Source organism: Neovison vison, chromosome 4 (genome assembly GCF_020171115.1).
Source record: "Neovison vison isolate M4711 chromosome 4, ASM_NN_V1, whole genome shotgun sequence".
Taxonomy (NCBI): domain Eukaryota; kingdom Metazoa; phylum Chordata; class Mammalia; order Carnivora; family Mustelidae; genus Neogale; species Neogale vison.
This window is the reverse complement of record NC_058094.1, coordinates 178,923,679-178,949,527: the sequence shown is the minus strand read 5'-3', so window position 1 is coordinate 178,949,527 and position 25,849 is coordinate 178,923,679. Positions and strand designations below refer to the sequence as shown.

Sequence of the window (25,849 nt, the reverse complement as noted above, 5' to 3'; positions counted from 1 at the left end):
ATAAAGCAGTCATATTTTGCCTCTCCCTTCCTTCTCCCCAAAGCTTTCCAATTTCTATAGTATGTGTAGGAAGCTTGTTTTCTTGAAGGGTGTTAGATTTTAAAGTATTTGGGTAGAAGGTATTTTAAAGTTTTCCATGTTTGAGAATTATTTCACCAAATAGAATAGGTTTAAGTATGCGCTTTATTTTTAAAAACAAGTTAAATCTTGTTTCTAATTTACTGTTTAGTATTTTGAAAGTCTTAAAAATTATTCTGTGATGAATGGTGTTTTAACCAGCCTACTTTGGATATAGTTTATAAGGTAAATTTCTGATAGACTAGTTTGGTTCATAGCATTTCTTTTGTTCAGAGTGATTACAGCTCTCATAGTTCAGACCAGTATTTCTCAAAGTGTTTGTGGTGAAGAACTTTTAAGAAGCCTTTTAAAAAATTGCAGTCTGTTACAGACCAATATGTGTACATAATGTACATGATGAGCATGTAACTCACATCATATATAAAGTACCACACAAATTTGATAACCCCTAACTGATCTATACTATATCCTGTTCAGTAAGTCTGCTGATCACCTACTTGAATGTTGTAATATCAAGTTGCTGCAAGTTTCTGAATGCTTCCAATTTCTGTATTTACATTGCTGGGCACTGGTAACATTTGTGGATAGTCTTTGGTCCATGGACCACACTTTTAGAAGTGCTAGTTTAGGAGGTTTTACATGTTAAGTTTGTTTTATGTTTTTATCTTGATTCATGTGGTAAAGATAATGTGTATTCTGTATTCTTAAAACACAACTCAATCTTTAAAAATATACTTAGAAGTGTTTCTAAAGTATAACAGTATAATTTACCTCAATATCATAACCCACCTTTTCCTCTTTATTTTGTATCTTAATTTGGAGATATTCTTAAAATGTTGATATCATCCATTATCTTTTGGCATTTTTGAAATTTGGGTAATGGTTTGGGTGTTATTTGAAGTTTGGCAAATTTGTTGTTTGGATTTTATTAAGAGTACTTTTTCATTATTCAGTTTATTTCATTTAGTAAGTATTTATTGAACCCATATAATATGCCAGAAATCCCTTAGAAATGTAGCAGTAAACAAAATAGACTAAATACTTGATCTTTTGGGTTAGAACTTGTATTCTGGTAGGTGAGGTAGACATTAAGCAAATACCTAAATAAACAATACAGTGTTAGTGATAAAACTATGAAGAAAAATAAAGTGGAGTAGGGAGAGTACATGTTGAGATTCTGGAGGTATTGGTTGAATCAGCTCTGAATGAACAAGGGTGGAAACATAAAATTAGGGGCAAGAGTTTTCCAGGAGATGAAATAGTAAATGCAAAGACCCTAAGATAGGAAATGTGTGGTATGTTCAAGAAATTACAGACAGTTTATGGGTACAATGCAGTTTGCTTGACTAGTCCTTTTAACTGACTATAATTTTAAGACAGCCATATGATTAGAGGCTAGCAGAGCTCAACTGTGTTATGAAACCAGCTGTTTTGTGAAAGAGCCATATAAAATCTCTTTGGTGCTCTAGGCATAGGGAGCCCAAACTAAGGAGAGATCATTCAGGGGGTACTGACACCTGAACAGTGGTGTCCTTCCAACTTTTCTGTATCTTTTTCCTACCTATGCTCCTGAGTAATAGTTCAAAGTAAAAAAAATTAATTTGCAAGATTTTCTTGTAAATTTATGCAAACTAAACTCTTTTTCAACTTCTATCCCTGCTTTAATCATTCAAAGGCATTTTAATGTCACATTTCTGTTACCATTAGAAATCTCTTAGGATACAGACTTCTTACTTACAAATGGATTTTTGTAAAAATTTATTTATAACTTACTTGCTTTAGAATCCAGAATGTATTTTAGAATGGGAAAAAGGTACATGATGACTAGGTTCTTCTTAGACCCACAAAAAGCCCATTTAATAGCTGAAAATATACTCGAGATACAATTCTCTCTTAATAATACTGTAAAATGTACCTACCAAATATAATACATCCATGAGAAAATACATACAAAAAGTCAAACCAAACACTAGTTAACACAGCATGTTCTAATGCTCCATTGCTTGTCTCAAATATAATCAAGTTATATATGTCAAATACTGGCTGTATTTCTCATCTTATGTATTTGTCTATGCTTTTCTGATATTTTTCAGGTATGTTTGTAAAGGAGTCAAAAAATGTTAGCTCCAGTTCTAACATTTGTGAGCTGCATAATTTTGGCCATAGTAGATAGCCTTTGTCTCAATTTCCTTGTGTAGAAAGTATGGATAATGATACTCAACCCTACAGTGGTGTGGGAATTGAACAGGTTCAAGTCCTTTGAAAGTATTTTACAAGTTGTAAAACACTGCACAGATATTGGTATATCTCTCTCTTGGTTTGATATGCATAATTTCATCTAACCTCATTGTAACAATGTTTTCTCCACCCCTTTGAAGCTGTCTTCATTTGGTCCTGCTTTCATAAAGCAAAAACTCTTTTAATTTTGAATTTTAAATTGACTGTAAGATATTTTGAGGGTGTTTTGATTATGTTTCATGCAGACTATTGAATCAATTTTCAACATAAGATTTCATAATTTTGCAAATTTTGTTTGGTTACATAAATTGCTTAACCAAAGATTTCCCAGGTATTTAAGGATGAGGGCTGTTATACAACAATACAAGATTGCTGACATTGGTCCTCAAAGAAATTTTAAAGACTCTACTCTGAAAGCCAAACATTTCCCTGACAGTTTTTCTTTTTTCCTACTACCCCCAACCTAGTTATTTCAAATTCCTACTTTAAAAACATCTCTTGTTATCTATGAATGGGGTTACTTTGCCTCTAGCTGTCCAGTTTCCTGTTACCCTTGCCATGCCCTCTGACAACCATTTTGGGAATGAAAAAAATATTCCTTAACTGTCAGTAGTTAGATAATTTTTCTATAGAAAAAATTAATTAGACAATGTTTATTGCAGTGTAATTTCCACTATACCTTGTATATATAATACTGACTTTAATTATACCCAGTATATTTTACATATTTAGCATATTTGAAATCAGAACATCACCATATCTTAGTTTCTGTTTATTACAATTACTGGAAGTATAGATTTTGTTTAGTAAATTAACTTAAATCTATTGCCTTAGTTAGTGAAGTGAATGAACTCTAGTTCATTCAACTATATGAAAATATAACAGCCTGAAAAATTTCTGAAAAATCAGTACCCTGTGAATCTCTTCATATATTTATGACTTGTGTGTGATCATTGTATATGCTTTAAGGTAATCCTTACATATAAGAGTATCTTATGTTAACTTTCTGTTTTTAAAAAAGTGTCTATGATATAGTTACCTCTATTAACTGGGTAATGCTGGCATGTGGTGGGAGAGGAAAAGTTATAGATAACTCCAGATTGTGTTTCAGATAAAATGATAGCAATGTTTAGATTATCCAGGGACAATGAATCATGATTCCAATAGAGATCTAGATCTAGGGGTGCTGTAATTATTCAGCTATTCCACACACATTGCTGTGGGGTGCTGCCTAATTATAAGCTCAGGAGGGTAATGTGATGATTCCCATTTCAATTTCTCCAACCCTGTATGTAATCATGTATATACTGGCATGTTTTATCAGAAAAATAAATTAGGATTATTAGGGAAGAAACTTCTTGCAACCTAACTATTTTAATAAGTTAAAAAGCTGGTATGAATAACAATACCACTTTAGAGTTATAGATTATTTTAAAGTTTACAGGTGCTTCCAAATGCATTTATTCTGAACTGTTTGGCCTTCCACTAGAAGTAAACTTTCAAAGGTTTGCTAAATAACTTAGCAGTGAATAGTTTTGCTTTCAAAAAAAATGAAAGCATTTATATATTTCAGTAATTACCAATCAGGGAAAGCCATTTTTATTTCCTGTGTCATTGTCACTCAAATACAGTCTAATCCTTGAATTAACACTTCATCTTTTTTCCAGTTGCTAGAACCTGTCTGTCACCAGCTCTTCGAATTCTATCGCAGTGGAGAAGAGCAGTTGCTTCGATTTACACTGCAGTTTCTTCCAGAATTGATTTGGTGCTACCTTGCTGTCTCAGCCAGCAGAAACGTACATAGCAGTGGATGTATTGAAGCTCTTCTTCTAGGGGTTTACAATTTGGTTTGTATTTAATGTAATTTGTTTGTATTTAACAAATGTTTGTCAAAAGCAAATATATAATCTTTTCAGCAAAAGTGAATACATAATATTAACTACTTTTCATTGTAGTCAAGCTAATATTTGTTTTTCATACATCAAATGATACATAGCTCATTCTCCTAAAAATAACCTTATGGAGGCTGAAGGCCATACAGGCATACATATAATTATGTGACTATACCTTTTTGGATTGCTTGAAGACTATTTCAGTTCTTTTATAGATAGATCTAAAAATATCAATGTTGAATTTTAAATTTTTTAAATTTAAAATTTATTGTTTATAAATTGTCTTTTAGTGGCCTTCACAGAAAGCTTAGGAGAAGAGACCTAGTCTAATATGTACCTCTAATAATTTCATAAAATCTGGACTGTTTCTGGATTTACATACCATTGATTTAACAGATAGTTTTCATTCTAGATATTTAGGATTTCTACTTTTAAAAAGGAAAAGAAATTTAAGGGCCTTTTCTTGACATATTTCATTACTATATTAATTAATTTAGAAAATGTAACTTTTTACATAAGGATAACCAGTAATTATTAAGACATTACGCATCTCTATTTCAGCTATCCTATGTTAAGAAGGTTAACTCCTGGTGTTTGTAAATATTTGATAACTGATTATCATAGTTTATGATTTTAGTTGGCCTTAAAATTACTTTCATTTCAGGTCTTTTTTTTAAGACTAACAGCTTATAATTAGTTTTTAAACTTTTGTATAAGAAATAAATATTTTAAGATTTTTTTCCACTTTTATAGGAAATAGTTGACAAACAGGGACATAGCAAAGTACTGAGTTTTACGATTCCATCTTTATCCAAACCATCTGTTTATCATGAAGTAAGTGACATTTTATCAAGGTAAATTTTTTGGTTCTAAGATTTGAAATTGCTATAAATTAGGGTCTGATTATTGAGGCCCCCCAAAATTGATTCATTTATTACTACCTTAAAAAGTATAAAACACCAGACAAGGTATTTACTATTCCTAAAGTGAAATGAGAAATCAGAATTATAAAACTTTAAAATCTGATTGTTTAAGAGATCTACTGAAAATACTCATTTTGAAATACTTTTCTCTCCTTTTGATGGATAAAACTAATCTAATATTTTTGTATGTGGCAATTATGTATTTCTGGGGTAGAACTTTTTTAAGTTCTTATTTTAATTCCAGTATACTTTACATACAGCATTATGTCTGTACAAAATAGTGATTCAACCGTTCCATACATGGCCCAGTATTGGTGTAGAATTTTTTAAGTTAAACTAATTTTATTTTTATTTGTGGTTTGGTTTTTAATTAATTGTTAAAACCTTGAGCAGTTGGAATATTTTTAAGATATATGATGTTCATAGCAATCGTTCTTAGTGGTTTATAAAATCTTATTATCACATTTTCAATAGAATGGCTTTTTCTTCTTTATTCAAATGTCTCTAGCCTTCCAGCATTGGGTCCATGGCTCTGACTGAGAGTGCATTATCCCAGCATGGTTTGTCAAAAGTTGTGTACAGTGGACCTCACCCCCAAAGGGAGATGCTGACAGCACAGAATAGGTATACTGTGGAGACGTAACCTACCACACTGATTTTTTTAAAAACGATTTCAGCATATTTATAAATAATGTTTATGAGCTATATGTACACTTTAAAAAAATACTTGGTCATTTTATACAAGAGAAAGACACATTTGTGTGATTTGTCACTTTATACTTTGGTTCAGATGTCATCTGGAGCATTGAATTTTTTAAAATAATTTGCACGTGACTGTGACTTGAGAAGTCTTATCTTTTCAGTTTTGTATTGTTATTGATATGGTTATATTGTATGGGTCTGTTCTCTAACATAATATCTTTCCATAATGCCTGCCTAATTATTGTTGACTTCTTAGAATTCTAAAGATTTGTAAATATTCTTTTGGTTTGTTTTTAGGTTTGAAGTGTTAACATTCCTTTTGTTGTGTTACAACGCTGCCTTAACCTACATGCCCAGTGTTTCTCTTCAATCATTGTGTCAAATTTGTTCAAGGTAAATAAAAATTCAAATGTTTTTAATATTGAAATATATGAATCTAAGATTGTGAGTTTGTTACATATCTAAATTATTTTTATTTTGTTTAATCATTTAAAACATTCAAGAAGTTAATACGAAACTCAGCCTACCCAGCATTTAGAAAGCTCCCAATAAATGGAAGTTCCAAAAAACATAATGAAGAGGGTAAAACTGAATTACATTTCAGTGGAATATTTAATCAGAAAAGAATCATACTGCATAATTAAAAAGATGGAACTGTTAAAACCTTTTGATTTTTGGCATGTGGTTTGTTTCTGTTTTTTACTTTGTTTTTATTTATTTTTATTATGCTCTAATTTGGTACCAAGAAACAAGTAAGAGATACTGTTTTTAAATTCTCCTTGTTAAGAAAAAAAATGAACCAAGAGGTTGATTAAATGAATTACAGTAGTCCTTAGGTATGCTATGCAAACATTTAAAAATTGTGATTTAAATTAAATTAAATTTATATTTAAATTAAATATCTACTATTTAGTGATAGTATATATGGTATGATTCTAGCATTGACAATATTAATAATACTTATGTCTACTTGGTGGAATTATGGTTTATTTTAATTTTTTTCCTGTGTGATTTTTTTTGTCATTCTTTAAATTTTCTATGATGAATATATTACGTTTGAAAAAAAGAAAACAAAACAGAAGACAGAGAAAATGCCTTTAGTAATACAAGTAAATAAGGGGAAATGGAATTAAGAGGCTTCTCGAATAATTTAGATTTGGGGAACTCATTTAGAAGATGCAACTTTGGAAAGTTAATAAGAGGGAGGGTATCTAGAGCAATACTTAAAATCAAATCAACTGCAATTGCACTACTTGGTATTTACCACAAAAATACAGATATAGTGAGGAAAAGGGCCATCTGTAGCCCAATGTTTATAGCAGCAATGGCCATGGTCGCCAAACTGTGGAAAGAACCAAGATGCCCTTCAACAGACGAATGGATAAGGAAGATGTGGTCCATATATACTATGGAGTATTATGCCTCCACCAAAAAGGATGAATACCCAACTTTTGTATCAACATGACGGGACTGAAAGAGATATTGTTGAGTGAAATAAGTCAAGCAGAGAGAATCAATTTTTATATGGTTTCACTTATTTGTGGAGCATAAGAAATAACATGGAGGACATAGGGAGATGGAGAGAAGGGAGTTGAGGGAAATTGGAGGGGGATATGAACCATGAGAGACTATGGACTCTGAAAAACAATCTGAGGGTTTTGAAGGGGCGGGGGTTTTAAAACCAAAAGAAATACAGATTAAAAACTAGCTATAAGATTTTGGCCAAGGAATTTTTTAGTAGAGGCATTAGATTAATTCTATGCCAAGGAAAAATTGAAAAAAAGAAATTTTAATGTTCAGCATCTGTAAGAAAATGAGGGAGGAAAAAGATCTAAATAATTCAAAAGACTTAAGCTATTTAAGTAATTCTAACTCTTAAACCACAGGAGATGATAGAAGAGGAACTCTAACAAATTTGTCATTCCTATCTTTTTAGTTTGCTTTTTTAAATTCTCAGTGGCTTAAAATCTATTTAAGAGAAATTCATTTCTCTTAATTCCTGATTTCCTTAGTCATTTATCAAGTATTCTAATTAAGATATTTTGTACATTTTTAAGACTAATAGAAAAGAATTAGAAAACACTTATATTTAATCAAGCAAAGCCTAGTCCGTATCTATGGAAAGAAAATTGATTATAGAATTGTGATGACAAGTAAGTTATAATTGGATATTTTAGTTAAAGAACAAGAACTTCCTGATGATTTTAGTCCTAGTGCAGGTTTTTCTGCAGAATCAGGTCACCACACTGTTTTATGGCTAATCCAGCATTTTGGCCACGTGGCAGTTGTTTTAGTTTGCTGCTGGATTTAGTTGTTGATGATGACTATGCCAAAATGATTGACTGGGTCGTCTAGGGGAAAGGATACATAAATACAACCAGAAAAATTTCATGGAATATTTGAGCTAGATTCAGTGACAAATGTATCCCATTCTTTCTTTAACTTTGTTAAAGATTGTAATGAATTGTGGAAGTAATTAAAACAGTCTTGGACACTTCCTGCCCTCCGCCCATACATACAAATCCATTCTACTCAACAAAAATCTGGTTGCTCTAAGCTTTGCTTCTCTGAATCAGGCCGGCTTGGTAGCAGTTTTCCTCCTGTACAGCATGTATGGACCACTCAAAGAAGAGAGCTGAAGAGAAGCAAGGACTAGACCGAATGAGTTTTAGTCAATAAGTTTTTATTTTTGCTAGTAATAAACATTATATACAGCCTTCCTAAAAGGAATATAACCACCAGTACTTCAAATAAACTTTGCTAGTGTATACTGAAGTCCTTTAAACTGTGGGAAATAATTTTCTTTTTTTACTGTTGATTTCTCTGTTTAATGGGCGGCTTATCTTGCCTTTTGGTGTGAAATATAAATTTTAAAGATCAAACTGTACTGAGCTAATAAGTTAAATTCTTTCCCATTTTCTAAGGGAGTCTCTTGATTTTGTTTATCTGGTGAGTCTTCTAACTGACGGACTTAGATATGTACTACTATGGATTATTAATCAGTGTATTTGTTCCTGTGTATCTATAGTGAAACCCACCCCTCTCACTACTAAATCTGCCTTCCTGACCACCTAAACAGATTTCTTCTAATCTTGTCCATTAAGGATACCCTTTGTCAATTTGGGGATTAATTCTTCTGACTGATAAAACTATATATTTATATTACATATAATATATTTATGTGTGTATATTTAACACAGCATATGCTACCTTGTCACCATCCAATAAGTGACAGCTATTATATATTGTACACTAATAATGAACACACATATTCACAATAGATGCATAGTATTTTTTTTTCTTGCCTGTTTGCTACTACTACCAAGAGTTCTGTAGCATTGTCTTTTTTTTTTTTTAATTTTATTTATTTATTTAATAGAGGGAGAGACAATGACACAGGGGACACAAGCAGGGGGAATGGGAGAGAAAGAAGCAGACATCCCACTCAGCAGGGAGCCTGACACAGGGCTCCATCTCAGGACTCTGAGATTGTGACCCAACTGGGAGACAGACACTTAACTGACTGAGCCACCCAGGCGCCCTCTAGAGCATATCTTATACTAGATCATTCCTTGTTGAAAAAACCTTTAGTTGACTTTTCATTTCTTCTTATTTTTTTTTCCAATTTATTTATTTTCAGAAAAACAGTATTCATTATTTTTTCACCATACCCAGTGCTCCATGCAAGCTGTGCCCTCTATAATACCCACCACCTGGTACCCCAACCTCCCACCCCCCCACCACTTCAAACCCCTCAGATTGTTTTTCAGAGTCCATAGTCTCTCATGGTTCATCTCCCCTTCCAATTTACCCCAAAGCACATACCCTCCCCAATGTCCATAACCCTACCCCCCTTCTCCCAACCCCCCAATTTGTAAACTTTTTTTTTTTTACGAAATCTAAATCTTATCTAAATCTTCTCCATCCTTTACAACCCAATTAAAATAATCTTTTATCTTCCAACTTGAGCACAGTTTTTATGTGTGGTATTCTTTTGAGGAAAGTGACAGAAGATTCAGAATTTGTTAAGCTCCTAGTTTCAAAAAGCAGAAACACGAGAACAAAAAGTGCCCATTACTGTATAGGCAATTATTGTATTTTTCTTTTTTTCTCCTTACTTCCCCATTTTCTGTTAACCTGAACTTCTCCTTAACTCTCCTCTCCTTACTACTTAAAAAGCAGAGCAGAAAAGGAAGAGGATTTAATATCTATGTCTGATTATTTCATATCTATGTCTGTTACCCAGGTGGATAGGAAGTAGAACTGGACCAAATTTTAAATATTTCTCAACATTTTTTCCCCTTTTTTTCAGTTTGTTTTTACTTCCCAGTCTGATGATCTGGTAATAGTTAATCTATTTTTTTTTTTTTCTGGTTTAGGTTCTGGTATACTCATGAGTCAATATTCTCTCCAGTTAGCCTCACTGGAATTGTGCCTTCTGATTATTTTGTGGCTTGTAATTCAAAGTATTTGGACAACAATCCCAAAAGTTTACTTTTAGGCTGGGAATGAGAACAGTGTCTTTTAACAGAGAATGAGAATCATGGCAAGAGTTTTTCTCACTTAAAAATGGATACTTAGAACTTCTCCAAGAAATGTATTTACAAAATATGCCTTCCAAAGGATTTTTATTTTATTTATTTATTTATTTAATTTTATTATTTTTTTAAAGATTTTATTTATTTATTTGTCAGAGAGCACAAGCAGGCAGGGTGGCAGGCAGAGGCAGAGAGAGAAGCAGGCTCCCTGCTGAGCAAGGAGCCCGATGTGGAGCTCAATCCCAGGACCCTGGGATCATAACCTGAGCTGAAGGCAGCTGCTTAACCGACTGAGCCACCCATGTATTTCTTTTTATTTTATTTATTTTAAAGATTTTATTTATTTGTCAGAGAAAGAGAGAGCACAACAAAGGATTTTTATTTTAATGTGGTTTATGAGTTTGGGAAACATCTGTATGTGACCAGAGGGTAAATTTAATACAGAAATAGGAGTTAAACCACTCAGCTACTCTTTGGTAGATTTGGGTCCCTGTGTTTTGAATTTGTAAAGCAAAATAGAGAACTTCAGAACTTCAGGATATTCCTCTGATGAACAGAGGAGTTGGGCATTCATGGGGCATTGATACTCTTACTTTGTTTTACATTTTATTTAAATTCAATGAAGGATCTCTGAGAAAAGAATATCCTTAAATAGATCAGAGAACTGAAGAGTAAATCAGAGAATTCTTGATTATTAAAAGGAATGGAGAAAAGAGGGTCAAGAGATACTTTCATCAGTTAATGATGCAGCTGGATAGGACTAGATTATTTTGGGTCTCAGCTCAAAGGTCATTTACTTGAAGAGGCCTTCCATGACCATCATCTTTCTAAAGTAGCACCTTCTCACCCCAGTTTATTTTCTTTTAACATTTATAACACTATAATTACCTGGTTGGTTCATTTGGTATCTAGTCTGTCACTGCTGGAACTTCATGAGGTCAGGAACTTTGATGTTTTATTCAGAGTTTGGAGAAGTGCCTGCGTATGGTAGAAACCTAGTAACTATTTGTTGAATGAATGAAAAATAGATGATCTCTTCCACTTCAGATTTATGATCCATTAAGTACAATTAAGATTAAAGGAAATTAAAAAAAGATGAAAGGAAATAGTTCTGTTTTTCTTTTTTAAAAAAGATTTTATTTTTTTGACAGAGCACAAGTAGGCAGAGAGGCAGGCAGAGGGGTAGGGGGAAGCAGCCTCCTTACTGAGCAGAGAGCCCAATGTGGGGCTCAATCCCAGGACCCTGATATGACCTGAGCCGGCCAAAGGCAGAGGCTTAACCCTTTGAGCCACCAGGTGCCCCTGTTTTTGCTTTTTAAGAGCCTTACATTGATAAATGCAAAATTCCTGCAGTCAGTTGCCACAAATGTGTAAAGTTTTAGTAGTTACGAAAAACTAACTGCTGTGGTTTGTTTGTGTTCCCCCAAAATTCATATGTTGAAATGTTAATGCCTAATTGATGGTATTAGGATGGTATTAGGAGCTGCTTTCATAGCCAAGAGATGTCACAAAGTTCCCTGTTTCTTCTGCCATTGAGAATACTATGACATTGTGTACTTCCGACGAACTCAGAAGAAAGAACCCTTTCCCAGTTTTACTGTGAAAAACCAGGCAGCAAAAACACTTTGCTGTTGCCAGCCGGAGGCCTCTACAAACCCATCTGTGGTCATGTTTGTTAGTGTTATTGGAAGAGTACTTAAATATTGGTTTGGCTGTTAAAGATAAGTAATGATAACTTAAATGATATTTCTTTCTCTTTCACATAAAAGTCCAAGCTGGTAGATGGTCTGGGGGTAGATCGGCTCTGTTTCTAAGGTATTCAGGCTCCTTCTTGATTGAGATTCTGCCATTCCCTAGGATGTTCCTCTTCTCTGTATGGTGATGGATCACTATTTTTTAATCTTCCATATCCTGCAAACAGGAGGAAAGAGAGAGTGGGAGGCATGAAACTGTTTTTTAAGGGAGCAACCTGGAAGTTGCACCATTTCAGCTAGCAGACTGTTGTCCAGAACTAGTTATATTGTCACCCTTAGATGGAAGGAAGGCCAGAAAATGTGATCTCTAATAGGTGGCCATTGTTCTCGTTAAAATTGGTTGGGGAGAGTGAAGGAGAGGGTACCTTACATATGTTATTAAATGGAAGAAGGGGAAAAAATAGATGTTAGGGTATTGACCTCTTGTCACAGGTAATTTTTACCACAATCACATGATTATACTTGATGACATAGAGGAAGACCAGTTCCTAAAGGTAAGAGGGATAGAGGTGCTATTAATAGAAGATGCTGGTGACAGGAAAAAGGAACATCTATACCATGTACCTACAAATCAGCATATCAGAAACTTAGCATCTTCCAAAACAGTATGTCTTATTTGTCCAAGTTCATTTAATACCACTGTCATCCAACCAGCTATCCAAACTAAATGTAATAATCTTACACTCCTCTCATTTCTTCAGTATCACCCCAAGATTATACTTCCTAGGTGGGAGTTTCTCCTTCTCCCCACAATTACTTGTTTAGTTCAGGTCACCTTCATCTCACTCATGGGATATTTTGACAGTCTGCTCTCCAGTTGAGTGCCCTGTTCTGATGTAGCCAGAGTGATATTATTAAAAGACCAATCTGATCATGTCATTCCCTTGTTAAAACAACAAAACAAAAACTTTCAGTTGCTTTCCATTGCCTGCACGATGAAATCTCGCAAATTGTAAGATATGCCATAAACTGACCCCTAGTTAGCTTCTCTGTTATTTTCTAGTGTCTGAGCATTCTATCCTACCATTATTGTCTCAGTCTCTTTGGGGTCATGCTGTTTTATTAGAAAACTTCACTGTTTTTGCCCACTCCTGTATTTTCACCAGGAAGCCTTCTCTGACCCTCTACTTCTTCCACTAGAGTTTGCCACTGTTTCCTTTTGCTACCTCTGTAACTTATTCATTGTAGGTATTTGTTTACTCTGCCATCTCCATGACTAGATTGTGCATCCCTGAGGGAACTACATCTTTCATCTGTATTCCTAGTGTCTGACACATTATAAATCTCTAAAAATATTTACCGAATGAATAAATGAATTAATTGAAAAAATTCTATCTTTTATATATCAGTTCTCTGTTATTTATCATCATCCCTATTATAAAGGTATACAGGGTGTAAGAAAATGAAATTTTTCTGAGTTTCCTTTTTTAGATAATAGAGGAGTTTCTAGGCTAGTTTGGGAACAAACAAAATTCAAGTTGGTTTTATTTCATATATAGTTAAATTTTTTTCCCAGTTTTTATTTTAGGCATCTCGGGCTGCTATAACACATTACCGTAGGCTAGGTAGCTTAAACAGTAGGTGTTTATTTCTTACGCTCTTGCTGAGCAGTCTAAGATTAGGTGACCAGCATATCTGATTCCTGGTGAAGGCCCTCTTCCTGGCTTACAGGAAACTGCCCCTCCTCACTGTGTCATTCACATGGCAGAGAGTGAGTTCTGGTCTCTCTTCCTCTTTGACTAAGGGCACTAAACCCACCATGGAGACTCCCATCCTTGTGACCTCATTTAAACGTAGTGTGCCACCACCAAATACCATCACACTGAAGTATTAGGGCTTTAGTATATGAACTTGGGGGAAAACACAAATATTTAGTCCATAAATATCCCTGCTCCTTTTTGCTCTCTCTCTCTCTCTTTTTTCTTTTTTTAAGATTTTATTTATTTGACAGAGAGAGAGAGAGGTCACAAGTAGGCAGAAAGGCAGGCAGAGAGGGAGGGGGAAGCAGGCTCCCTGCTGAGCAGAGAGCCCTATGAGGGGTTTGATCCCAGGACCCTGAGATCATGACCTGAACTGAAGGCAGAGGCTTAACCAAGTGATCCATCCAGGCACCCCTCCTTTTAACTCTTGATTCAAAAGAGTTCTAAGATCTCCTCAATATCAAATTTTTATTTTTACTTCAAAGTTACTTTGAATTAATGATATTCTCAAGGGCCTGTTTTTGAAATGGTCTGTGGTATACTTGAGAATGTTTAAATGAAGGCTTAGATTCAGTCTATTGACTAATAATATGTTAAGTGAAGGTTTATTATATCAACCACAAGACATTATGAGAAAACAGCTCTTTCCCAGTTTTATTAAAATTAAAAACTTATTATTTAAAAGCAGTGCATGTTGATCATAGAAAATTTAGAAAATAAATATAAAGAAGAAAATAAGTCTATAATCTCACTCTATGACTTTGTATATGATGTTTTTGTAGTGACAAACAGCATTCACCTGTTTGTTTATTACAAAATGGGAGCGGGTTTCATGCCTTACTTTGTACAGTTTTTCTCCCGGTGCCATTTAAACAGTCTTTCAAAACATCATGTTTAATTGTTTCATAGTATTCCCTGAATTATTTATATAATTGGTCCTCTGTGTTGGACTTTAGGTGGGTTCCTATTTAATATAGTAAATGCACCTTAACATTTGTAATCCTTCACTGTAATAAGTACTTTAAATTTCAATTGTGTTCATGGTAGTTTCTTTTTAAAAAATTAGTAAGATCTATTGGTCTTTCTTTAGGACTCTACCTTTGATGTCATGCAAAGATATGTAATGATTTTCTTGTGTTTTATTTCTTTTTAACATTAAAAATTTCAATCTATCTGAAATTTATTAATGATGTATTTTGAGAGATTTGAGTCTAATTTTAGAGTATTTTCTTGGAGGCTGTACTTTGTGTCAAGAACTTTGTCAGCAATAGAAGATCAGACCATAGATCTATTTATGATAATACCACAGTTCAGGTAATGGATTTTATGGTAACTAAAAATTATCACTTATTCGATAGACTAAAATTAGTGAGCCAATTCTGAGAATCTGGTTCACTTACTATGTAATAATATACCTCTAGCTTTATACATTCAGCCCCTCCCCCTCCCCCGTTTCACTTGCTCAGGAAAATGTTACAGATGGATGTTCTGTTTGGAAAGAGTCTATGTTTCATAGCTATTAGGTTTTTTATGAGAGCATACCTAGTACATTGTTGGCTTATAAATGTTAAAAAATAAATTACCAGAATTTTTACCAATTTTGCAAACATATTTTATTTTTTCTAGAATCTGTGTTTGTGGCTATCCCCGACAACATGTAAGAAAATACAAAGGTATAAGTAGCAGGATACCAGTTTCTTCAGGATTCATGGTGCAGATGTTAACAGGGATTTATTTTGCCTTGTAAGTTTATTTAATATGCAAAGTCAATCTTTGATCTCTTTGAAAAAATCATAGTCTGTTGTTTTATTGTTATTATAAACTTACTGGATAGATAATCAGCATCTTTTTATGAAAGAATATGAATCAAGATCTTTTTTTTTTTAAGATTTTATTTATTCATCTGAAAAAGTGACAGAGATTACAGGTAGGGCAAGGGGCAGTGGGAGAGGGACAAGCAGACTCCCTGCTGAGCAGGGAGCCTGACACAGTGACCCTGGATCCCAGGGCCAGGATCCCAGGACCCTGAAATCATGACCTGAGCCAAAGTCAGATACTTAGCTGAGCCACCTGGGTGCCCCGAATATGAATCTAGATCTTGATAATAGTTTTATTATTTAAAATATATCTCAGTGTTCTAGAGAATTTGTAAAATATGTTATCTTTAATCTATAAAACATTTTATCTATAAAACATTTTATCTTTCTTTATCTCAAGGACAGAATGAAAATTAGCAACACCCACATATACTCACAGTTTCTTTCTTCATTACTCTTTCTTTTTTGCTGTAATTTCCAAATAGTTTTTTTCCCAATGAAGATCTTTTTCCTTTTCCAGAAATCTTAACTCTTGAAAAACATCTTAGGGCCTCTTTGATCACAAGTAGCTTATTATTACTATTAATTTCTAATATTAATGCTCAGTCTTACTTAATGCCTTAGATACTAGTATTTTCTTTAAACCCTATTTTCTACTACACATATCTTATTATACTTTGCCTTATATTCATTTGATACCTTAACTTTTCTTAGTAGATTATAAACTTCCTGACTGAAGGTAGAATTAATGATCTTTAGACTAAATATGGCCTGCTGCCAAGTTTCTTACAAGTTTTATTAACATACACTTATACCTGTTTACATAATGCCTATGGCTGATTTTGTGCTACCATGACAGAGATGAGTAGTTGTAAAAGAAATTGTATGGCCCAGAAGCCTGAAGTATTTATTGTCTAGCCCTTTAAGAAAAAGTTTATTGACCCTCATGTTAGGCCATTAGTATTGTCCCACAGCTCTTGGATGCTCTATTTTATTTTCTGTCTTTATTGCTTTGTGTTTCAGATTTAGTAATTTCTGTTGACCTATCTTCACATTCATTAATTCTTTTCTTGATGATGTTGAGTCTATTAATGAGTCCACTAGCAGGGTTCTTCATTTCTATTACTGTCGTTTATTTCTAGTCTTTTCATTTGACTCTTTCTTATGGTTCCCATCTCTCTGCTGAAATCACCATCTGTTCCTACATGTTTCCCATCTTTTCCACCTTTAATATATTAATCATAGTTATTTTAACTTCCCTGGTAACTATACAATCTGAATCATTTCTGAATTTGGTTCTATTGTTGTCTCTTGACAATGGATTGTTTTCTTCTTGATTTTGTGTGCCTTGTAATATTTGATTGATTATCATTTTGTTCATGGATAGAGTAGTAGTGACTGAGGTAAATATTATTTATGCCTGGAAATGGCACATCTCTTTTCTTCTAGGCTTCTAGTGGAGTTATTATAGGTAGGAGTGAGCTGAGGTTGGATTTTGTTGTTGCTGAGGTTACCATCATGGCACCACCTATTTCAGATTCCTCTCCTGGTACCTGGCAGTTAGGGTGTAAGCTGGATTGTTGGAGCGGTTTTCTCAATGTTCTTGGTTTCTCCTCAGCTTTTAGCTTTCCCTGTGTGTCTGCACCAAAGAAATGGTCTTTCTCCATGTTCTTTTCCCACCTTCAGCAGTAGAGTGCGGTTGCTTGTTTCTGAATGTGTACTGGCCTGGGTGGGGTGTTTGGGGGAAGTGGTAGTTCTCTGCTGTCCTCGTCCAGCCTCAGTTATAAGCAGGACGTATGTCCCAGCATCTGAGATTGGGGGAATGAGGTAGCTTTTCAGGGATCCTGTCTCTCCTCCAGTGGTAAGAGACCTCCAGTGGTCTCAACATAGGACAGTCTCCTGATCCTTTCCCACAGGTAGAGGTGTTTTGTTTTGTTCTGGTTTTTTTTTTTTTTTTTTTTTTTCTTTTTCCTTCCCTCACAGGCGCAGTAAATCTTCACCTCTGCCCTTGGGGTGAAAAGGTTTGCTGCTCTTTCCCCAAAGGCTTTAAAACTTTTGTTTCACTTGAGAAAAAGGTCTTTCTGGATCTTCAGGCCTTTCTTACTCAGGTGGCCATTCTCCTTTAGGCCTGAACTACCAAGAGCAACTTTCTTTGGTCCCTCACCTTGTCCCCAGTTTCTCTTATGAGTGCCTAGAGGAGGTTTGTGGAAAAGAGCTTGTAAGTAAGTGTGAGCTCCCCTATGTATCTGCTCCTAGACTTTCTTTACACTCATGCTGGCCCACACTGGGCTTTTAGCAGTTTGTTTAAAAGTTTTGCTGAAGTCTTCTTTCCTGCTTGCATTGTGGTCTATCTCTCCTTAGAGGCATCTCTCCGCCCTTAGGTTTCAGGCTACTTGGCTACCTTGTGATTTTAGTTCCTTGCTGAATTAATGGAAAGCTATGATTTTATAGATTATCTGACTTTTTCTTATTTTTAGGGTGGGAGCAATGCTCTTTCCATTTTTTAGGCCTCACTTGCACTCTTGATATAATTCATTTCTTTTCTTTTGTTGTTGTTCTTGTCAGATGACCAAGCCACTATTTATCTGTCCATTTTTATCATTTACCTAATTTCTAGAGTTTGGCCATATCTTTGAAAATTAATATACATACACACTTCCCCCCCAATATCTCTCTGGTATTTGCAACATATATCATCTGTACTTCTAAATGACTGTCAGAATGCAAAGAAGTTACTACTTAAGATACTGTAAGCCACAGTAGTTGTAGATTCTCATGAAAACTGTGGGAGTTACAGAGTAATTTGACCATTAAATGTTCTGAACATTATTCTAAGGTATATAATTTATTATGCTCTGACTTGCTTTGAAAGTGTAAAATCCTTTGAGATTGCCTCACTTTTTTGCTATCTGATCTATAAATAGACATGTTCTTTAGAGAAGAAATATATACCTATAAAATTTTCCTTGCTATTAATATTAATAGCCTTTCAGATGCAATTGAAAGGAATTTAAAAAATTTTTAAAACATAAAAATATGTTTTTAAAGAGAGTGGAATGCTAAGCAATGTGCTAATGTTATCTATTACTTTACTCCTTAAAGAGTTTCTCATTGTATTTTGTTCAAATACATAGAATTAATTGAAAATAATTATACTTTATTTAATTTTACAGTTATAATGGAGAATGGGATCTAGCTCAAAAAGCACTGGATGATATTATATACAGAGCTCAGCTAGAATTATATCCAGAACCATTGTTGGTAGGTGCCTCACTTTTTAATGTAAATTTTATAATTTATAATTTCTCAATTTAGAACTATAAATTGAGAAGTAGCCATTCATAGTGCATTAATGTCATTAAACTCAGTGATTCATGCTTCTGTTATACTAGGAAAATTTTATCCTTGAAAAGGTATATATAATTTGAGAATTTCATTAAATTAACTTCTTGGATACTTTTATATTTATAAGAATGTTTTCCTTAACATGCTAGAGCTACATTTATTAATTAGCATTAGGTGTTTGGAAACATAATTTCAATATTTTGAAATTTTAAATTTCATCATTTACATATTTTTTTAAAGATCTTATTTATTTATTAGAGAGACGGAGAGAGAGCACAAGCAGGCAGAGCAGCAGGCAGAGGGAGAAGCAGGCTCCCTGCTGAGCAGGGAACCCGATGCAGGGCTTGATCCCAGGATTCTGGGATCATGACCTGATCCGAAGGCAGCCGCTTAACCGACTGAGCCAACCAGGTGCCCCTACATATTATTTTTTATTAAATCTTTTTTTTTTTTTTTTTAAGATTTTATTTCTTTATTTGTCAGAGAGAAATCACAAGTAGATGGAGAGGCAGGCAGAGAGAGAGAGAGGGAAGCAGGCTCCCTGCTGAGCAGAGAGCCCAATGTGGGACTCGATCCCAGGACCCCGAGATCATGACCCGAGCCGAAGGCAGCGGCTTAACCCACTGAGCCACCCAGGCGCCCCATCCTACATATTATTTTTAACAATAGTTTCCTTCTGAGCTCTTACTCCTTATTCTAGAAGATTTATATTTCATCTTATGAAATACCTTGGAGAAAATATTCTTCTTAAAAATGGTTAAAATTTGGCATTTTGTTTTACATAAGCGTGTAACATATCTGTTAATACCAGTCTTAAACCATATATTTTTTTTCTTAGGTTGCTAATGCCATAAAAGCTTCACTGCCTCATGGTGCCATGAAATCTAATAAGGAAGGTGCAAGATGTATTCAAGTTGAAATCACACCAACTTCCTCTAGAATATCAAGAAATGCAGTAACCAGCATGTCAATAAGAGGTCATAGGTGGAAAAGACATGGTAAGAAATAAAAAAGTCTTCAAATTAGAGGATTGTTGATTCTATCACATTTTTGTCTTTACTTACAGTGCTATACCTTTTATTTTAGTAAATAATATTGTGGTGGCATGGAAGAAAAAGCTGTTGGACCACCTTTAAGCCCTAAATTATTATCCACAAGTGATAAGCAGTAAGGCAAATATAGCCCCTTATATTACATATATGAATGCAAATTTATTTAAACATTGTATTGGTTTTTAAATTTTATTTCAATAGAATAGGAGACTAGGAAAATGAATGTTAAAATTATTCACACATGGGTTTCTATTCAAAACTATCTGCAAATATTCTTTAGTGTTTCTTCTCAGCAAACTCTTTGGCAAGTAAACTTGCATGTTGAAGTAGAACAACTGATAGGGACTTTGACATTTTCTTTTGTACTTCCTGGTTAAGAATGCTATCATATTGATGGCAACTCTGGCTAGGCCTTTCTATTTCCTCAATGTTAATTTTCTTCCAGGACTTTTGTTTTAATATTCCTCCTTGACTGTTTCATTTTATTACTGAAAAATTCTATGGTAAATTAATTTTATGTGTCATGGCTTTCTCAATGCTTTCCCACTTCTCTCCCTTTTCTTATAATTTATTATTTTTATTTAATTCCTTATTCTTTTTATAACTCCCCTCCTACCTACAAGTTATTGTAGTGGCAAGAATCAGGGTAAGATTACTGTCATCTACCTCAGAAGGTAATCAATAGTAGGATAAGAAGCAAAAAGCCACTTGTTTGCCCCAAGCAAACACATATATTACCCTATTTTCTTGTAAACTGGTGAAAATGTAGCTCCTTTTGGTATATTTGGTTTCCATTGTCTCTATGGTCTCTGCAGAGAAGATACAGAAATGAGAAGAATATTATTCATGGTGAAAGAGAGAGTTTATGATGAGAACATTGTTCCTACTTAGGAGTTCTAAGAGATAGTATGTATAAAGAATGATAATGGAAAATTCCAGTTTAACCAATAATTGTTTTTAGTCTTATTTTTTAAAGTAGTATGACAGGGGCGCCTGGGTGGCTCAGTGGGTTAAGCCGCTGCCTTTGGCTCAGGTCATGATCTCAGGGTCCTGGTACCGAGTCCCGCGTCCGGCTCTCTGCTCGGCAGGGAGCCTGCTTCCCCCCCCTCCTCTCTCTCTGCCTGCCTCTCTGCCTACTTGTTATTTCTCTCTGTCAAGTAAATAAATAAAATCTTAAAAAAAAAAATAAAGTAGTATGACAATTCTTGAAATTTCTTTAGGAAGTAATAAAAGAGGTGGTAATATTTACCATTAGCAAGGCAAATGATGCTATGATTTAAAACGTTCAGAGTCTAACCATACTTCAGTTTCTTTAGTGAAAATATGCTACGGAATGGGACTAGATTATAGGCCAAAAGTCATTTAATTAGTATGGTGGCATCCTAGAGATCAATCTTCGGGTTTTGGCATTAAGAGGTGAAAATAGGCACAAAGGCAATGAACCAGATCATATAGGTCACTGTGGCCATAATTGCTCCCAAACTACTACAGGAAATGCAAGAATGAATTTTAATTTCTTTCCCACATTTCCTTCTTGCTCCTTAGGTGAATATAGGGGGAATTAGAAAAAAATATATAGGTTATGCAGTTAAAAATGTGAAATATTGAAGTTCGATTAAATTCGTGTATGTGTGTGAGAGAAAGAGGTGTGTGTATGTATCCATGCATGCATTTAACAGAATAAGATGTTTACCCTGCAGTAAAATAGAAGCAATTTTCTAGAAGTAGTTTATAGGAATCAAGTTCAAAAATAAGAGAAAAGACTACTCGAATATGTTGTATCCATTAGATTCTTACATATCTTCCAAATTCCATTTTGTCTACCACTTGAGGGGTTGGTTCTATGTCTCAAGGCTATAGCCTCATTAAAGTAATCTTCCTTATCTTCCTTATCACCTATCCCCTTACACTCTCTCCAACCTTAAAACTGTAACACTTGGGCAATTCTGCAGTGACAAAAAATCACAGATGAGGATTTAGAATAGAGTGAACTATAAAAAAAGCAAGTCAGGCTCATGTCTTGGAACAGAGGCAGAATATGGCTTATCTTCCTTTTATCCAATGACCAAAATGCTACTCTAAGATACTCACTTATCTCCACAGGTATGTGCATTCTCCTTTTTTATGGTAGCCTTGGTTTTCCTTCCCAGAGCAGTATTTTTCACTGTTACCCTGTCCTGTTGAATTAAAAGCTACTTGTTTTCCATCCTGTTTACTACTTTGAACACCTTATTATATTCTGAGCTAACCAGCATTGGCTTCTTGTGGGGAAGATAGGTAACTTTGTGATAGCTGTTAAATATATAGACAACAATTCCCAAGTTATAAATGGATTTTTAACTTTGTTTATATATAAATTATATTTATTCCATTTATATGTTACTTATATAAATTTTAGCAAAATTTTATTAATACATTAAATTTTGCAGAAATAATGTTAAAGGGTTTGCAAATCCAGGGTGACCCACAAAGGACTTTCATCCCATTATGTTTCTGAAGCATAGGATGTAGGTTTAGTTTGAGTATGTGAAAACACATTTAGAGTTTCTTTATTTGATGATCCTCTACATTGCTTCCTGTTGCACCTATATCCTTACCACTCCCTTACTATACCAACCCTCCCAGGAGGAAGGATTTCTTCTCAGATGCTGAACTTTATCACACAGTAGGAACATGGAATATGCAACTTTAAGACTGTGGTAATGAGAGCTGGGAAGGAGAAGGAACAAGAAGCATGAACTTTAAGGAATATCCCTTTTATCCCCTTGTCTCTTTTTGTTATTGCCAGTTGCCAGGAAAGAAAAAAGCTATTTGTCTTTTTTTTCTTTCCTTGGGTCTCTCTCCTTTTTCTTTTTTCTTATATTTATGTCTTTTTTAAAAATTGAGATGTAGTTGACATACATTATATTAGTTGTGGGTATACAACACAATTATTATATTTATATTTATATATATAGCAAAATGATTACTACTCTAGAGTCTGTCAAGTCTAGTTAACATCCATTGCTGCACAGTTACACATTTTTTTGTGTGTGGTGAGAACTTTTAAGATCTACTCTGTTAGCAACTTTCTTTCTTTCTTTTTTTAAGGTTTTATTTGTTTAGTTTTATTGTTTAGAAAGAGAGATCACAAGTAGGCAGAGAGGCAGGCAGGGGTTGGGGGAAGCAGGCTCCCCGCTGAGCAGAGAGCCCAATTCAGGGCTCGATCTCAGGACCCCGAGATCATGAAGGCAGAGTCTTAACCCACTGAGCCACCCAGGTGCCCCAGTTAGCAACTTTCAAATATACAGTCTAGTATTATTAACTATAGTCACCTTATATCCTAACATTCCCAGGACGTTACTTATTTTATAACTGGAGGTTTATACCTGTTGACTATCTTTACTATCTTTACCATTTTGCTCCCCACACCCTGCCCCCTACCCCTGCCTCTGGCAACCACTAACCTGTAGCCTGTATCTATAAGCTTGGTCTATTTGTTTGTGTTCTACATATAAGTGAGATCTATGGAATTTGTCTTTTCACTTTCCTTAGCATAATGCACTCAAGGTCCATTTATTGCAAATGACAGGATTTCCTTCTTTTTTATGGCAGCATAATATGTCATTATATATATGGTGCATTTTCTTCATCCAACCATTGATAGACATTTAGGTTGCTTCCATATTTATGTCTATTTATTGCCTGTCTTCTTTTTTCTCCTGTTTCTAGCCTATCTGGGGAGAAGAGGGGAGGAGTAAAAGAGGCTCTCACAAGCAGAACTTTCTTTTTTTGTTTACTTTCTTTCCATCTCTTTTTATTACTAAAGAATATAGATAATTAAGCCATATGAACATATTAGTATGTTTGCATATCTGATCACCCCAAATTACAAGCACAATAAATGGAACAATTAACAATTATTGTGCTAACAAACACAGTAAATGGAACAATTAATCACATATATTCTTTTATTTGTAACAGAAAAAACTTGTTATCCTTATAGCAAAAACTAATTAATACTTTAGTGGTTTTAAAACTAATTTGGGGGGCGCTCAGTGGGTTAAAGCCTCTGCCTTCGGCTCAGGTCATGATCCCAGGGTTCTGGGATCGAGCCCTGCATCGGGCTCTCTGCTTGGCGGGGAGCCTGCTTCTACCCCTCTCTCTCTGCCTGCCTCTCTGCCTACTTGTGATCTCTGTCTGTCAAATATATAAATAAAATCTTAAAAAAAAAATAAATAAAACTAATTTAGAACAGTTTTTCTTTCATTTTTTTTTTTAAGATTTTATTTATTTATTAGAGCTCACAAGCAGGCAGAGAGAAGGGCAGAAGCAGGCTTTCTGCTGAGCAGAGAGCCTGATTCAGGGCTCAATCCCAGGACCCTGAGATCATGACCTGAGCTGAAGGCAGAGGCTTAACCCACTGAGCCACCCAGGTACCACCAGTTTTTATTTCTTACATTAAATTTTTTTTCTGAGCTCTTTTAGAATGTTGATATCCACCATTCTTTTCTTTAAGTTAAGAATTGTCCAAAATTTACATTTTAATAGAAAGTATTCTTTTGGAAAGTAAAAAAATTAATAGCTTTAACACTTCCACACATTTCAGAATATGTATTCCTTGCCATGGTCTTATTACTATTGAATAACAGCCCAGATTTCTAGGATTATATTTTGACCAGTTTAATTGCTTGGCCCTGTATTTATTATATAATAATGATAGTAGATTTATTTTTTAGAGCAGTTTTAGGCTCACAGCAAATTCGAATGTAAAGTACAATACTCATATACCTTCTGACCTCACCCCCCAATACACACATATATCCTTCTCCACTATTAATACTCTGCACCAGAGTTATATTTGCAAAGCCCTGTAATTTTAATTTGAACCAGACAGTGTCTCCTCATATCACTAAAGAGAATGGCTTTTAAAGAAAATGTGGTTTCTAATGAGATACTAATTTAGAGAGACAGTTTGACAATTAGTATGTTTGCCTAATTTTCCCCACTTCTCACTTTATTATCTTAAGATTGTACTGACCTGGCTTAACTTAATGGTATGTCTTCAAACTTTTTAAACTTGAGTATAAATTTCTGAGAAAAGTGTAATGACTTTATGATTCCATGCCAATACAAATGGAAAATGAAATTACAGTGTAGGACTGCTGCTTTTGACTTTTAAGGATCATAATTTCAGAAATAGTAGTTTTATTTATATATTACTAATTATTTTAAGCATATCATGTTTCACTTAGCCTATATTTTTTTAAACCTAGATTTTCAGACCACCTAGAGATTGAAGGCTATTTAGAAGTCATTATTTGAAGGTAAAATGCAACTACAAAAGGATAATAATAGAATAAATATTTTAAAAGCATTAAGTTAAGGAATGAGGAGTGAGTAGATCATGACCATAATAAGAATCAAAATGAAATTTCCAATAAGAAAAAGAAGATAAAATAATGAGATAATTTATTAATTTTTTAAAATTAATAACAAAAATACAATTCTATTAAACATTTCCTTTTAAAAATAAACAGAAATAGCTTAAAGGAAAACTTAAAGTATTTCTCTACAATTATGCTTCAGTTCTATAGTCATTCTTAAATGTTACTTCTAAAAGCTATCTTCATCATCCACCATTTCACCTATAGCCCTTTTTAAAAAAATTTAATTTTTTCAATGTTCCAAGATTCATTGTTTATGCACCACACACAGTGCTCCATGCAATACATGCCCTCCTTAATACTCACCACCAGGCTCACCTGTCCCCCTACCTCCCAGCTCCAAAACCCTCAGTTTGTTTCTCAGAGTCCACAGTCTCTCACAGT

The 25,849-nt window shown here is 34.2% G+C and overlaps 1 protein-coding gene across 5 annotated transcripts in view; it reads left to right on the top strand.

Annotated features, from left to right (window-relative positions):
- The window catches only part of FAM126A (family with sequence similarity 126 member A), a 104,301-nt gene that overhangs the window by 63,408 nt on the left and 15,044 nt on the right, over window positions 1-25,849 (top strand). For 4 of the 5 annotated variants that reach the window (XM_044246201.1, XM_044246202.1, XM_044246203.1 and 1 more), the window contains exons 4-10: window positions 3,984-4,163; window positions 4,962-5,042; window positions 5,640-5,755; window positions 6,131-6,226; window positions 15,452-15,568; window positions 18,816-18,903; window positions 19,826-19,985. In XM_044246201.1, the coding sequence (XP_044102136.1) occupies window positions 3,984-4,163; window positions 4,962-5,042; window positions 5,640-5,755; window positions 6,131-6,226; window positions 15,452-15,568; window positions 18,816-18,903; window positions 19,826-19,985 (838 nt within the window). The remainder of the gene's footprint in view (window positions 1-3,983; window positions 4,164-4,961; window positions 5,043-5,639; window positions 5,756-6,130; window positions 6,227-15,451; window positions 15,569-18,815; window positions 18,904-19,825; window positions 19,986-25,849) is intronic. The other variant, XM_044246204.1, reaches the window with a different exon arrangement.